The 15,864-nt window shown below is 32.5% G+C and overlaps 2 protein-coding genes across 4 annotated transcripts; both read right to left on the bottom strand.

Annotated features, from left to right (window-relative positions):
* Nucleotides 1-409: 409 nt before the first annotated feature.
* On the bottom strand, nt 410-5,612 carry LOC140804374 (uncharacterized). 3 transcript variants are annotated; one of them, XM_073160363.1, is made up of 9 exons: nt 5,414-5,612; nt 4,170-4,624; nt 3,152-3,540; nt 2,727-2,976; nt 2,463-2,628; nt 2,283-2,385; nt 1,922-2,038; nt 1,278-1,493; nt 410-1,003 (listed from the first exon to the last, which is right to left on the bottom strand). In XM_073160363.1, exons 2-9 carry the CDS (start codon nt 4,396-4,398, stop codon nt 725-727), a joined length of 1,749 nt encoding a protein of 582 aa, XP_073016464.1. In that variant the 5' UTR covers nt 4,399-4,624; nt 5,414-5,612; the 3' UTR covers nt 410-724. The 3 variants fall into 3 exon arrangements, with proteins under 3 accessions (XP_073016464.1, XP_073016463.1, XP_073016462.1); XM_073160362.1 differs by lacking the exon at nt 5,414-5,612 and adding an exon at nt 5,228-5,295; XM_073160361.1 differs by lacking the exon at nt 5,414-5,612 and adding an exon at nt 4,929-5,169.
* Nucleotides 5,613-7,914: 2,302 nt separating this feature from the next.
* On the bottom strand, nt 7,915-14,982 carry LOC140804799 (peroxisome biogenesis protein 12). The gene is made up of 10 exons (XM_073160935.1): nt 14,661-14,982; nt 14,264-14,369; nt 13,908-14,056; nt 12,974-13,223; nt 12,712-12,821; nt 11,954-12,028; nt 11,528-11,614; nt 11,252-11,338; nt 8,586-8,723; nt 7,915-8,187 (listed from the first exon to the last, which is right to left on the bottom strand). Exons 1-10 carry the CDS (start codon nt 14,766-14,768, stop codon nt 8,116-8,118), a joined length of 1,182 nt encoding a protein of 393 aa, XP_073017036.1. The 5' UTR covers nt 14,769-14,982; the 3' UTR covers nt 7,915-8,115.
* Nucleotides 14,983-15,864: the final 882 nt, after the last annotated feature.

Raw genomic sequence — 15,864 nt, 5'->3', positions numbered from 1 at the left:
TTCATTTTTCTTTTTTGAATGCTTCATTCTTTTTGTGATTCTTATCATACAAACTATTAAAAATTTCTCTAATATACCATTTCGTAAATTTTTTTGAGATATGATTATATCTTTTGGACAATCTAATTTTTAGTATTTGTTGACATAAGTTTTATCATTTTCATTAAAAATATCATCTTATTTTGCTACTTAAATGTATTTAGATAAAGAGGTAATGTATATAAAAGATAATTTTTTATTTTTTTATTTTTGAAATGGATAAAACGCTATTAAACAACATAGTTTTTTACTCATTTATTTCTTGTTTTATTTGTTAAAATTGTATATATTTAATATTCAAATAGATACATATCCATTATTTTGTCGAAGAAATACACGAGCTAATTTTTCACTAAACAAAAACAGGAAATAAAAATAGCAGAAAGACCATTACAGGTCTCAACGGAACCCAAGATGCGGCTAAGTCGTGCATTATTGCCTAAACGTTCATATCCACACACCATACATCCGCCTATTTCATGAAACAGACCTATCATCATCTATTCATCTATTCTATCATTGATAGAATATTTGTCACATGTTTCACTTTGCTCATCAGATTTCATCTTATATTTGTACATATGATGAATATCTGTATCTTATCGAACAAAAAAGGTGATATCGTTCCTCCATTGATGAGATTTTCGGAAAGTATCGTGCTAAACACCAGTGAATTTTGACAACTCTACCAAAATCTATCCTTGTTAACACTCAGATAACCATACATGACTTTTCCTCCTGTATTCCTCATACCATCAATGAGAAAACACCATGTTGAGCCTAAGGCTCCGACGAAAAAATCAGCCTCTGTGGCCATCAGAAAGTTAACAAGTGGATAGTTCGTGCCTGTTTCCCTCCCTAGACTCGCCTCATATGTCGCCATCAAAATGTTGCCAGTTTGTCGTGTCACATTCGTGTAGTAAAACTTCCAATGCCGGTAGGATTTTGATCCATCGATGACATCCTAATCGAAAGTGATGAGCATTTATATTGTCAGCTGACTTTCTCAGTATGCTACCAAATTTCTACAAGAAAACTACATGTGAAACTAGTGGCAGAGTCGGATGATTTTATTTGTTTGAATTAAGACAATGAAACTAAAATTGAAATAATTTATGAGGGGCAAAATATAATATTATATGTACTTTTTCATGTAAATGTATAAAAATGACCTTACAGTCCCCCTTTGGCTCCACAACTGTTTGAGAAATCAACACTCCGTGCATATTAACACGAACCTGCATTTCAGTAGATAGCCAGATGTTGTTGAGATGTGGGAAGCGTTTTCGGACTCGTTGCGCGAGGTGCATGTATTCTTCAAGTCCAAGCACTTTCATTTCACATGCCTTATCTCCCATTCTAACGTGCATGCTCAATAATGGACGAGGAATCCATAGTTCGTGATTCGACCATACATATTTATCTATGTCATGCGAGTTCTTATCTTCTGTATCCTGCAGAATGATTAGAGACTCTGGACGTTAGAATGCAAATTGTCTTCGGCTTCCCTCATCAGGATACTGGTGAAAGGGGCAAATACAAAAGGCTGATTCGTGAAGAAAGACTAGGAAAGAAAATATAGTTTGCAAAAACAAGAAATGTGCAAGAGAACATGCACATCATTATCAACAACATTCCTTTCAGTTCAAAAAAGTAACGTTTTATCACAAATGGTCTTCTTTTTACAACTATTTATAAACACGGCATAATTGCGTATTCATATCACGTGGAAATGCAAAATGAAAAAGAAATGGACAGAGATTGATTGCGATCCTAAGGTGAAGCTTTATTTTCAGTGGAATATGGAAATGATCGCTCGTATAACCTGTTATGTGCATTTAACTCTTATTAGTATCTTAAGCTATTCCAAGAAATGGCAAACCTGTACATGAGATGCAAGAACCGTTTTAGCTGCTTCCCATCCAAAGGCATGATGCCGTGCAACATTCATTAAGTTGCACATGTACTCAGACTGAAACCTCATCAGGTAGCGAACTGCCTGTAACATTTTAAAAATTTCAAGAATGGCTACAGCTGCAAATGAGTTTAGGCAAGTCGCTCTACCCAAGCACAACTAGATTAAGAGTTAAGAATACTTGAAATTTGAGTTGAGCAGGAATTTCAAACTCAAGCCAGACTCTCATACGTATTGAATTTCTCAGTGTATTGAATTTCTCATGCTCGAGCTTGATAATATCAATTTTTGAGCATCCATCGAGTACCTGGAAAGGGATTCACTCTACCTGTGCTCTCCACCATCTCCGATCCATTTTACGATGGTGTGTAATTAAGCTCCCGTTTATCTCCGTTGTTGGCTGAATCATACTCCAAGGATTACCCCACACCCTAAAAAGTAAATTTATAAGACAAATACAATGTTTAATCGGAAAGCAAACGAGTAGTGTGCGCAAACGTTTTTTTACCTTGGAATTCTTCCGGACCATATGTCTCTTGAAGAATAGTTGTCTTTCCCTGTTATAACCATATTGTCCCATGCTTCTTTATCCTGCTTTAGTTCAAATGCACGTCTCTTGCATTCTAGAGAAGTTTCTGGGAAGAAATAACAAGACCAACTAGAGCGAGACGAACCTACAAAGCACACAAATATATAATAAATCACGAAACAGAGTATACCAAAAAAGAGAAGCATATTTGACGCAAGTGTGATCCAGTATGCCATAACCAACCTTTACAGCCATCATGATCGGCTCGATTATAATAATCAGTAACGAGAACCCTCTTTTCATTGATGGCAATCGCCAGAAGACCACACATACCCGCGATTTGTGCACCCATACCAAATCCAGGCAATCTCTCCCAATCAGCTACTAAAAACTTTATACTAGGATCACTGCAGTTGACTGGATGCTGATGAAGCCATATGTCTCGTTGCACTTTTCTAGTTAGAGGATAGTTTTCTTCATCGGATCCCTCAATCTGGTAAAAAAGAATTCTCAATCTCAATGAATGGCAGAGATAAAACAAATTAAAATGTATGTTTCACATCCTGGTTCAAATATCATTACAGTTTAAGAACAGGTTCATAAGTTGCGATATTAATCATAGACGAGAAACATAAATAGATAATCTGTTTCAAGTAAAACTCGCATACCCAAGGAGGATAAGCTCCTTGAAATATTGTTTGATCCCGGTTGTACATGAGTTGCTCATCATTCGACAATAGTGAAAGGTCGTCTAATCGACCTTTCCAGATGGTCCACGGTGGGAGGTTCATGTTCTCAAGTCTCCGATCAAGATGATCATTCGCTTGAACTTTTAACTTGCAATTCTCCAGGTGAGGAGCGTCTGGCAGAACTTCGGATATTCGAACTTTATGAGAGAACTTAGCTTCATTGTCTACTGATTCGTCGCTTATGTTAAAAACTTCACTCCATGCTGAGTATAGCATGGAAACTCTTTCATCATCTGTTTCAAGCTTAATACTTTCATTTGGATACATAATTTTTTCCTTTTCTTTCGGTAATCCATCGCAGTTTCCATCTGTCATGTAAAGAAATAAAAAAAAAATTCAATATGCATTATATTTTTAACATTAATAACTTTAAAAGTGGGTTTCAGTGTTTCTTGCCAAGGAAAAAAGTGGGAGTTGGCTGTAAACAGGGGAGTAAAGTTGATGCATCTTTTAACGTTAGGGATAGTCCAACTCCTTACAAGACACATTTGACACTTTTTCTTTATTTATTTTCGCAACCTACGGGGACTCAAACCTTAAAGATCGCCTCGGGAGCGAATTCCATAAGATCAAAACAAAGGATATTCGGTTAAAGAAGTTTACAAATTTCATCTTTGATTTTTCTAAAATGCACGTTTTGACTATCATGTCACATTTTATACAGGTGAAATTTTTATTTATTTTATATATTTTTATATGAGAGCAGTATTCTAAGAGCAACGGAACAGTGAGTTTTGGATGAAATTAGATAACCTCAAATCAAGTTAAAAGGTCAAGCGTAATCACTAACATCAAATAAGAAGAAAGTGATAAAAACAAAAATTGCAATTATACCAAGAACATTAATCAGAAAAATAAACCAGAACATGGTAATGGAAATTTATTCAACAAGTAATGAATAATGGGAATCAAGAAAATGGATATATGATGAACTTACTGAAACCGATGGAGCTCGAATTCAGACTCGGAATTCCATTAGAAAATGAATTGCCCCACAATGCAAAAGCACCAAATGAAGTGAGAGCAGCCATAAACAACGAGGTTAAACAAATCCCACAAAGAAAACCAATCGCACAAATTTGGCAAGAAAATGAACTGCTCATTTGAATTGCTCTCTGTGAAACAACTCTCTCCAGAGACTTGTGATTCAAATTGAATGGCTCCATTCCCTTTTCTTTGCCACAAAAGGACTGTTCATTCAATTCCAAGAAAACAGTGACCTCAAAATGGAACACTAGTAAAAGGAAACGTGATCTGTTCTCAACTAATCCCCAACTGCAATCACATGCAATTTCTTTATCTAACTTCCCGTTTTCCAAAAAAAGTTCGGAATAAAAAGGGATAATTTTGGGTATTTTTATACGTGTTTCTTGTGTTCTACCTTTCTCCCAGCTGCAAGAAAGCATAAAAATTTATCAGAAAAAAGTAAACATCCATTTTCCACTCTTCTTTTTTCACATATAAAAGAGTGGGTGAAAATACGGAATCAGAACTGAAAAAGTTGAGCAGTAATCTAATTTCAAACTGGTTTTCAGCAATTTCCAAGAAGGTAAAAAAAGAAAAAGATATGTAATTATGGTAGAACAAGTGGATGCAAAAGGAAGAAGGAAGAAGAAAGGAAAGAAGCAACAGATGGACATGCAAAGAGACACATGTGCCCCCACATATTTTAGTAACAACAATCCAATTCATTTACCTCCGATTTAAAAAAAGGCACCAACAAAAAGATGAATGAAGATAACTGTATGTCCTCAGAATATCATAAAAGTAGGCACCAAAAATGGCGTTTTCTGCCAAAAATCCAACAGAAAAGAGCAAAAAAAAAAAAAAGAAAAAAAAAGAGAGATCAGTAAATCCAAGAAGACGGGACTGACACTGCACCAGAGAGGAATCTTTTGTATATAATATACACATTTATATATATATATATATATATATATATATATATATATATATATATATATATATATATATATATATATACATAATGAAAACTTTAGAGGTAACATGACATAACGCAAACTCTCCCCGTGGAAACAATCACTCATAGTCTTCAGTAGTGCTGGTGCTCTGTTTCCTAGGAACACTGTTTCTTTCTTTTTATTTTTTTAAGATGTCATACATAAAATATTTCTATGTTTTAAACTTTAAATACTCACTTGATTGACTCAGATCACTTACAAGAATAACTTTGATTTGAGGGAAGTTGTTTTTTAGCCGATTCTTTTCAGAAGCTAGCTGTCTCTGCCGAAGTTGGTGGATGAAGGAGAAAAACAGAGATAAAAAAATCAAATCTTTTGTTGATGTCTGGATAAGTATACAAACTGTTAAATTGTTTAATGTTCAAGAAAGATGAACTTCTAAATTTTTTACCCAAGTGTGACATTACTTCAACTTTTATCTAACAAAACAGATTTTGAAATAATTGATGATTTTTTCTTGCCGAGTCAGATGGTTTGGTACATTTTCTTATTATACAAAACGTAGATTTCCAAATTTTCAACTTTCAAATGTTGATGGTATTTATCCTCAATTGATTATTTGCATGTTATATAATTTATAAATAACAATAATTGTTTTTCTGGGAGAGTGATTATTAAATAATAGAATTATCATTTAATTCAAAATATTTAAGCCGTTTCATTAGCAATAGATATAATATTTTTTTTTTAGAATCAATAGATATAATATTTTACAAAAATGCTACAAATCAATTTATAGTTAATGAGGATAATTGCAACTTTTTTTTTCCTTTGACATAGCAACTAAAAAGATATATAGATCACTTAAAAGTTTCAGAAGTTTAAATTATAAGACAATTTAAAAGGAGTTGACAATTATCTATTAGATGTGATAAAAACTTATCCAAATTATACATCTAATAAATGAACATGACTTTATAGATGAACACGAAAGTTGAACAATGAGTGAACGTCATATCAAAACTATATATATACATCGTAACATGCAAAATATTTATCATTTACAATTGCGACCTATCATTTTTTTTCCTTTTTTTTTTAAAAATAATATATATTGATTATTTTAGATTATCATCTAAACTTTTGGATTGATGTAAAATGGAAATATATTATATTTTATATGCACGATAAAGTATGAATAAAGTTGAGGCTTTTTATGTGGATGAACTGGTGAAAGCATTGGTGGTACCACAACAATTCCCAATCATAGCATATAATGCCTTCCCTTTTACACCTCAAATAAATTATATGTGACACTTCATATTTCAATGGTGCGAGTGTGTGTGTGTGTGTGTCTATATATATATATATATATATATATATATATATATATTAAAACTAAGTAATAACATACATAAAATTTGAGAGAGACAAAAATTACAATGATAATATTTTATTCACACAAAATTTTATCGTACATTAGTATTTAGTATTTGTTAAGATATATTGAGCATCTGGTAACTCAAATCCCAAAAAAAATACAAAGAAGTAAGTGATAACTTTTAAATTTAATTCTAATAAAAAATTATTATTTATCCCACAAATTATTCAATAAAAGTCACTGGGATAATTATGTGTGTGAATTCCTTCATAACATGTGTAAATTGATATTTTGATAATTATGTGGTCCTCCTTACGTTATTTGTAATGAATTTAACGTATCAGTTACTTAACAATACTATTATTGTGTATAATTTAAGGCTTATTTACGGCCAACATTTAATTTATTGCACATAATATGAGATGGAATAATATTACATCCATTCCATATTTTATGTTTATTATTTTTTTTTTTTAAAAAATAATGAAACACCAACCCAACCTTGTTTGCTAAGGTATGTAAACTTGCCAATAAAGTTGTGACAGGAGATATGGTATAACCTACACAAAGATGAGTGATTTTTAGGTATCGGTTTTTTTTTTTATTATTATTGAAAATTCATAAAATGAAATTCAAAGAATATAATATTTACATTTTTGAAAAAAATTCGAATAGTAGAATTGGGGAAAAAACAAAATTAATAATATCACATATATACACCCGATTTTTGTTTGGTGGGCCTAAATTGTTGGCTGTAATCTAGTTGGATATCATAACATATCTTTCAGCCTAAAGACTCTAAACTAAATAATTGTTTGAATTATTTTATACATAAATGAGTGCTTTGTACCAACTCTGATATTTTCACTCTAAAAAAACTTAAAACATTTTCAAACTTCATACAATAAATGGATCGATTTTTCAATTTTATTAGATATAATTTTCAATGATGAATTAAAATTATCTTAATTTTTATTTAACTTTCAGACACACAGTATCAATTCCTACTTAATATTTGATTGACCATGTAATGAACTGATGCGTGCGTGTCTATAAATATAGTAATAATCGTAAGATCATAATTAGGAGAATAAATTATTTTTTCCGTAAACTATTCTTCGATGTTAAATAATTTTTATTTAAAAAGTTTGTAAAAGTAATCAAAACCAAGAATTTTAAAGATATATTTTGTCTGATTTCTGATAATAATTTTAAATAACTAACTAGGTATGGATTTTTTTTTTAAAATTATAATTTTTAAAAAAATTATATCATTTTTTTAAAAAATTTAGATATATTCTCATTTTAGCAAACTTACTCCTACACCACAATCATCTATTTTATCAAACTCATCTACTGTAACATAGTGAAGATGGTACTTATTTTATTTAATTGCTGGAACTTCTTCAACTTCAGAATATAAAATCGGATTATTTTTTGCACTATGATTGCATACATTAACAATATGCAGTACACAGAAAATTCTCCGCATTCATGGAAAAAAATATTATTCTTGGTAGGTTATGGAAGAAATTCAACAATACCACCGATTTCCCGTATTACATTGCCTTTCCCAGTTTCTATATATCATGAAAAAGCCTTCTGATAAGGTCTACCGTAGCAGGCATCAATGTAACCGGACAACGCTTGTACTGCGACCACGAAAACAATGAATTCACCAGAGTAACGATGCAAAATGCAGAAAACATATAAGACTACTAATAGGAAAAAACGGCATTAGAAAAGGTAATGAATAAGAAAGAGAGGAGCATTATGATATCAAGCATTTGAATGAGATTTTTTGTGAGAAAATTACATGTTTTACTTATTCATAAAATGGACTGAAACTTCCTTTAGACGTAATCATTTAAATAATATCAAAACTGGTCATTTTCCGATCTACTGGTAAAATAATATGGTAAAACTAACTATAATCCAAAGAAGATGTCGATTCTCAATCCAGAGGTTATGCTTATGCCATTTTCGGAAACCATAAAACAGCTTTAAATCTTCATGCTGAAAAACAAGGCCAAAGTTAAAGGAGTCTCACCTGAGTGACATATTTAAATATGCAAGTATAGCAGAAAACAAATCCTGAAGCTGTCAATACTGATGGATTGGCGCGCTTTTGTGAGCATAAAGGGCATGATGTCTTGTCTGTGGGAAGAGGGATTCCATCCTTCGCAACCTGTATGGCAACAAAATTCAATTTGCAAAGCACGGAATTAAGTTTGTTAGTATGACAAAGGACATAAAATGTCACTTTATGATCCTGGGCTACATAAAAGAGCTGTTTGGAAGTAAGGATTTGGAGGGATTCGTGAGGATTTGGATTTGTAAATGCTGGTTTTAACCGTTTGGTTAGTTGGATTTTAAAAATAGAATTAGATTCCAAGGGATTTGATTGGATTTGATTGTGTATAAATAAATCTTTTCAACTTTTCAACACTGCTCAGATTTGATGAGATTTGGATTTGAATAAACCTAAAAAAATATCCATAACAAATTGTTTTAATTATTATCCTTCTACCATCTTTATATATCACGACTGGATTACATGACAAATTTATTTATTTTTTATTTTGCATATTTGATATTGAGTGGGTCTAATGTGAGACCGTCTCACGGATCATAATCTGTGAGACGGGTCAACCCTACCCATATTCACGATAAAAAGTAACACTTTTAGCATAAAAAGTAATACTTTTTCATGGGTGACCCAAATAAGAGATTCGTATCACAAATACGACCTGTGAGACCGTCTCACACAAGTTTTTGCCTTTGATATTTGAGATCTATTATTATAGTTGTCATGAATATTGAACAATGCTTTATTCAATAATAATTTATTTTTCTATTTATAAAATTAGGATATGATTGAATATTTAATTTTGAAATTTATTTCGTAGAATTTAAATTTGAATATTTAGATGTTATGTTTGATTATTTTATTTCAATAATTCACTTTGTGTTCATTAAAAGTAGTTAATTCATTACATAAGAGTTAATATTTTATATAACACAAAAATATAATTGAAATGGTACAGGGAAATATATAATAAAATTAATTTTAATTTTTCAGTTTTTTAATAATGTGAATAATAGGTTTTAAATGTTGATTTGTGTAAAAGATAATTGAAGTTATTTAAGTAAAATTTTTTAAATTTTCAAATTCAATTTTTTTTCAAACAAGAAATGAAATTATAAATATAATTTTTAAATTTCAAACAAACACAAGATGGAATTCTAAATCCATGAATTTTTAAATCCAGTTCCAATTCCAAATCCAAATCCAAATCCAAACTCAAAATTTTAAGCATCCAAATAGACGGTTAATATATCTGTTCAGAATTGTGCTATAGGATTTAACCAAGCTTAATTGGAGTCAAACGGGTGTATAGAACGAAGTTTAATGTTGTTGATTTAACCACAAGTATAAAGCTAGACTCGTAGTCAAAGGATATGCTCAAATATTTGGTGTGGAGTGGTTAGACACCTTCGCACCAGTTGCTAGACTCGATACCCTCAGGCTCTTACTCGCCATTGTAGCAAAGAATTGGAAAATGTACCAGTTAGATGTCAAGTTGGATTTCTTGAATGGTTTTCTGCAGGAGGAGATTTACATAGAGCAACCTCCAAGAGCTTGGTATAGTAGAATTAACGAACATTTGCAGAAGTTGGGATTTGATAAAAGAAAATCTGAATCAACATTGTATGTCACGTACAATGGAGCTGAAATTCTTAACATCTCACTTTACGTTGATGATTTGCTTGTGACAGGAAATAACACAAGTCTTGTGCAAAAGTTTAAGCAAGAGAAGATGGAAGTTTTTGAGATGACAGATCTTGGATTGATGACCTTCTTTCTTGGAATGGAAATTAAACATATTGAGCATCGAAGTCTTCATTTGTCCGAAGAAATATGCCAAGAAAAATCTGAAGAAGTTTAAACTTGAAGAATGCAAAGAAATGAGCACTCCCATGAACCAAAAGGAAAAGCTCTGTAAAGAGGATGGAGCAGACAAAATTGATCAAGCATATTTTAGAAGTTTGATTGGTTGCTTGATGTATCTCAAAACAACTCGACCTGATATTTTGAATGTTGTAAGCATTTTGTCTCGATTTATACACTGTGCAAGTGAATGGCATCTCAAGGCTGCAAAAAGGGTGATTAGATATGTGGAAGGCACAAGTGATTTTGGCATTAAATTCAAAAGCAACAAAGAGTTCAAGTTGGTTGGATTTTCAGACAGTGATTGGGGAGGTTCCGTTTGATGATATGAAAAGCACTTCAGGCTACTGTTTCACATTTGGTTCCGGCATTTTCTCATGGAGCTCTAAAAAACAAGAACCAGTAGCGCTCAATCCACAGCTGAGGCAGAGTTTGTAGCTTTAACGGCTGCTGCTAATCAAGCTTTATGGCTGAGGAATATTTTAATTGATCTTCACTTGGATCAAGAGAAAAGCGTGGAGATTCTAGTTTACTCTTCTTATTTACTGTTCTTCTTTCAAAACAACAACAAAATCATTCACAAAATAGAAATGACATCCAAAATTAAACATCTTTTCACTTGGTCAGCAATTTGAGATTGAGAAAACTGATTTAAAAATGCCAACCAAACACATCCTTTATCTCCGAGAACGCCCTTCTATAGATGACAAATTATCCAGGAAAATTAAGCAAAATGAAATTTTAATTCAGAAAGAGCCACTGACCATTGGGGGAATAGGAGGTGGTGGTGGGGGATATACAGCTGAAGCAGACATTCTATCCTCCGCAGACTGATACCACCATTCCATCATCTATATCCAGGTAATGAAAAAAGTAAGTTTTTATAATCCAAAATAGAAACAAGCATAGGAGTGAGCAGGAGAGGTGATATAATTCCGAGAAACAAATCATGAAGAATCCTAGCCTCTAAAAATAATTACGATAAACGAAGAAAACGAAGAGGATATGAAAAATGTCATGAAAGGCTGAAGGATACTCACTTTAAAGAAAAATACTGATGCAATCAAACCAGTTTGGGCATAGTCCAGGACAGCATATATGCAGCTGAGCAATCCACCTTGTATTGCCTGAGGTGTAAGTAAAACTTAATAAAAATACCTAAACACAAAGCAAAAGTGACTTTTCTTTGGTGGGAGCCTAAAATTTATGAAAATAGGATATAAGATATCTTCTATTTTATTAGTCAAAGAAAATTAGCATTTGATGCAAATCTATGAATAGCATAGCCTTCTGAAAAAGGAAAAACATCTACCGAATATTCATCTAAACCCTACACAAACTCAAACTAGTCAGGACTCAATGAAATTGTTCGGCATCAAGGAAAATTGAATAACTAGTTATGTCACTTGACTAAAATATGCACGTGCAAATTGCCAAGCTAATAAAATAACGAGGTTGGCTTGTACCTTTACCCAAGGGGGGCCACGAAGCCTCTCCCGTTCACGACTTCTTATTTTTGAAATTTGGGACGATGTATCCATCTATCTTGACATCAAAAAAGGACAAATAATAAGACAATATTATAAATCACATGAAATAATCAAAGCTATGTAAAACAAACTCAGAAAATTGGCACACATGACATACGTGAATTTCTTCCGGAGAGATTGCACATAGCGTACAAGGATGTAACGACACATATTCTAGTATATAAGGGTGAAAATAAAGGTTAGGAAATTTAATTTACAAATTGCATGCATGAAAAATCAAGTGCTATTAAGAATATGAGATGGCCTTGAAATTCAAGACTCGTTAATCAAGAACTAGTAAAAGTAAAACACACACGCTGACCATTGACATAAAATGTACTACTGAATCAACAACAAAAAGAAAAGAGGATGCAACTTCAAAACTCCAAGTAGCATCACACAATCAAGTAAACCGTTAATTCAGGAATATCATGACTGCTGACCTATTTGGTTAGAATTAGAATAGAAGCAAGTGGCACAGAATTATGACAACTTTATATCCATACAAGCATGATCGGCATGCTTCTCTGACATCACATGCAACTATGCAATAAATTTCTTTAAGACTAGCCCTCAGAAGGATAAAAATCAATATATGCGCAAGCTACTTCAAGAGACATAGACTATACAGCGATGCTGGTATTAATAACAGTATGTAAACCCAGAAAACTAATTCATATTTACGGAGTAAATACCAGCTCTTGCCCCGTGGCTCGACAAACATGAATGCCGAGTGCATGTAATCCTGGAGAGTAGAAACCAGTGGCATCCAAAAGATATAATAGCTGATAAGCAAACGATAATCCTGAAGAACATAACAATAGCACTTTATCAGAAGGCTGATCAACAAGAGATTCTGCAGAATGTAGAAAGATTATGCTCATAAACAAAAGCGTAACAAAAAATTCTACAATAGAACCCACCCCCACCCCACCCCTCCCCCCCCCAAAAAATTACCTTCAGTTCCAGCATGTAGCCAAGGATAGCAAGCACCCACAGTCTTCCGCAGCCTCTGGGTCCAACGAACTCTAGCAGATGTTCTGGTATCTAAGTTGACCCTTGACCTAAATAAATCATCACCTCTGCCAAGGTAGTCACTATCACCATACCTTTCATCATTATCCCCCCATAAACTCGCCTGGAGTGTAGCTTGCCTGTCCTTATCATAAACAGATTGCAATTTTGACTTCATATACGGTAATACAACCTGCAAAGTACAAGTGAAGCACCCTACTCACCAACTGCTGGCATTCATGATTCTAGAAAAAAAAAATGACATAGAAACCAAATAATAAGATCATTCTTCTCAATGATAAAACAAGGATTAAATATAAAAAAATATGATGTTAAAACCCCACTACATATTGCCGATACATTCGAGCCAGTATAAGATTCAGGAAACTCCCCTGTTTCCTCATAAACAGGCTGATACTGAAAATGGAAGAAGTTTGATGACGAGCCTCTATACATGAGTGTTAACATGGGTGATTCTTGAATTTTCCCAAAAAATTGAAAAAGTGGGACTACATGGGGTAAGAGTTAGTCAATTTTTAAGATCTCCTTTGAAAAAAGGGGTTAAATTTGAGGCCAAACATTAACTCTTCACCTTTTATCAATTAACAACTTAAAATGTGTTGTACTTTACAAAGGGGAATGTAGATTTAAGAATGTTTCTCTCAAAGTTATGGATACTGCATAATATTCATAGTTTAGGAAAGATGACAATAGCATCAATTGATCATACATTAATCAATAGAAGTTCACAATCGAAGGATTGTGAATGATCTAGTTTAATAAAACATTGGATCCATTAGATAATAGTTTAGCTCAACCCATTAAAACAAATTGGTCCATCTCCTAAAGTGAATCAATATTAAGAGAGAGTATTCACCAGAAACATCACTGAAAGAAGTTTTTGATGTTTCTGTAACCCAGTCTGACGAAATTCAGCACCGGAGTCTGCAAGTACATTGCTCTTCCTAAGTACAATCTCAACTCCTCTTCTTCTTAAGCCATACAAAGACTCCGAAAAAGAAGCATCTGGGGGAACAAAACAAATCAATAAGAGCTGTCATCAGAAAAAGGACTGCGCAGTTAAAAACTGACGGGTCACTCAAGGATAATTAATGCCCTCCCAATGGCAAAATCCAAATTATTATAAATGTTTTCAAGTCATAAATACAATATTTAATAGTTTCATGTCAATTCGTTAAAAACAAAATTTGAACCAAGAATAGACATTTTTACCTGTGGTCCGCAAACTGTGAGTTTCAAGGACCATCATTAGCAAGGCGAAAAACTCATCTTCATAATCTAATATTTTGTGGATGAATGGTCTTCTTAAGGCCAATACCTGCAGAAAGTGGTAGTGAATTTCATATTTTTGGATGGTGCCGCCAATTTCCACAGGTCAGAGAAACGAAGAGTGGAAAATTGAGTTCAAAATTTGAGTATTCGACAGTGCAAAAAACAAGAGTAGCGCTATAAGAATAAATCTCACTCATTTCCGCGGCCGTATCATATTTTCCAACAAAGAATTGCAGAAAAATAATTAAACGCATCAGCTATAACAATCCAATGAAGACTAAAAAGTTCAAATTGATAAAAAAAAAATCGAGGAATTGACAAGCATGAATACACATACGCCAAGGGAGTAAGTGAGGGCAGCGCGTAAACTGGACGGAAGCTGCTGAGCTGCCGCCATCTCGAAAAAAGTCGGACGTGTCCCTTGTCCGCCGACTTGAAACAACATCTCGATCTCCGCCGCAGCTCCGGCAGGAACTTCAGAATTCTCAGTAAAAAAAAATCTCCCGCGATTACCTTAGCTTCTGCTTGCTCCACAAACAAAATCACGACACGAACGGTTAAAGCACAAGATTTGTGGTGATCATCTTTTGCTTCTCTCTCGCACTGCTTTCTTCTCAAATGGCTCCATTTTTAGATTAATTTTCAATTCAATCCTCGTATTATAACATTATTACTCATTTTGCCCCTCATATGATATGGTTCATCGAGGTGCGCAAATATTCACTTGGGGTATAGTTATGGTTGATGCCGTAAAATCATGAATTGAAATATTATAATTTGATTTTTAAAATAACATGGAAATAACAATCAAATAACTATATTATATTTTATGCATTGATTTCTATTTACTATATTTACATAATTGATATGATAATTTGTGTTTTCATAAGTAAAATTGTATGAGCCATTAACAATTTTATAGTCCACCTATTTTTTTTGTGATTTTGATATTATATAGTGAAATTTAGGTTATATTCCATTTTTTTGTATTTTTTTTGCAATTTTGATATTTTTCTGATTTGGTGTTGACGTAACGTCGATTATTATAATTTTGATTATGTATATTTGTTTTTTGTATTTTTGTTATTCTATATATATTGTGAAATTTTTGTGATATTCAGTTGTTTTTGTATTGTTTTCTTAATTTTAGCTCTTTTTTTTTAACGTTGATGTTGATGTGGTGTCTACTCAATTCTAACTTGATATAAAATATTACATGTATAGTATTATATCAATATTTTCTATTATAAAATAAACTAAAATTATCAAAAATGGAAAGATATAATTAAAATTCTAGTTTTGAAAATATACATAACCAAATGTACAAAAGATACAAAATACAATGGGAAAATTGTAAATTTTTTGAAAATAAAATAATCAGTATGTTAATTTTTATTTTTAATTTTTTGATAAATCAAAATCGCATTAGCGCGAGGTGAGAAGTACCGTTAGTCGATTCAGTGCGTTCTCTCTGTTATCAAACACGATACTACTCATTCAATACAATTTCATTATTAACCAAATCAAACAATTTAAATGGG

Source organism: Primulina eburnea, chromosome 11 (genome assembly GCF_022965805.1).
Source record: "Primulina eburnea isolate SZY01 chromosome 11, ASM2296580v1, whole genome shotgun sequence".
In the NCBI taxonomy this organism is placed as follows: Eukaryota; Viridiplantae; Streptophyta; class Magnoliopsida; order Lamiales; family Gesneriaceae; genus Primulina; species Primulina eburnea.
This window is presented reverse-complemented; position numbering and strand designations above follow the sequence as displayed.

What these genes read in the sequence shown, in the direction of transcription:
- LOC140804374 (XM_073160361.1), bottom strand. Translation starts at nt 5,146, where the DNA reads ATGTGTATATTATATACAAAAGATTCCTCTCTGGTGCAGTGTCAGTCC. An exon ending in CGATCATGATGGCTGTAAAG is followed by an intron (nt 2,629 to 2,726) that starts GTTGGTTATGGC and finishes TGTGCTTTGTAG; the next exon opens with GTTCGTCTCGCTCTAGTTGG. An exon ending in TGGTCCGGAAGAATTCCAAG is followed by an intron (nt 2,386 to 2,462) that starts GTAAAAAAACGT and finishes TTTACTTTTTAG; the next exon opens with GGTGTGGGGTAATCCTTGGA.
- LOC140804799 (XM_073160935.1), bottom strand. Translation starts at nt 14,768, where the DNA reads ATGTTGTTTCAAGTCGGCGGACAAGGGACACGTCCGACTTTTTTCGAG. An exon ending in TCACAGTTTGCGGACCACAG is followed by an intron (nt 14,057 to 14,263) that starts GTAAAAATGTCT and finishes TTGTTCCCCCAG; the next exon opens with ATGCTTCTTTTTCGGAGTCT. An exon ending in CATCAGTATTTTTCTTTAAA is followed by an intron (nt 11,339 to 11,527) that starts GTGAGTATCCTT and finishes ACCTGGATATAG; the next exon opens with ATGATGGAATGGTGGTATCA.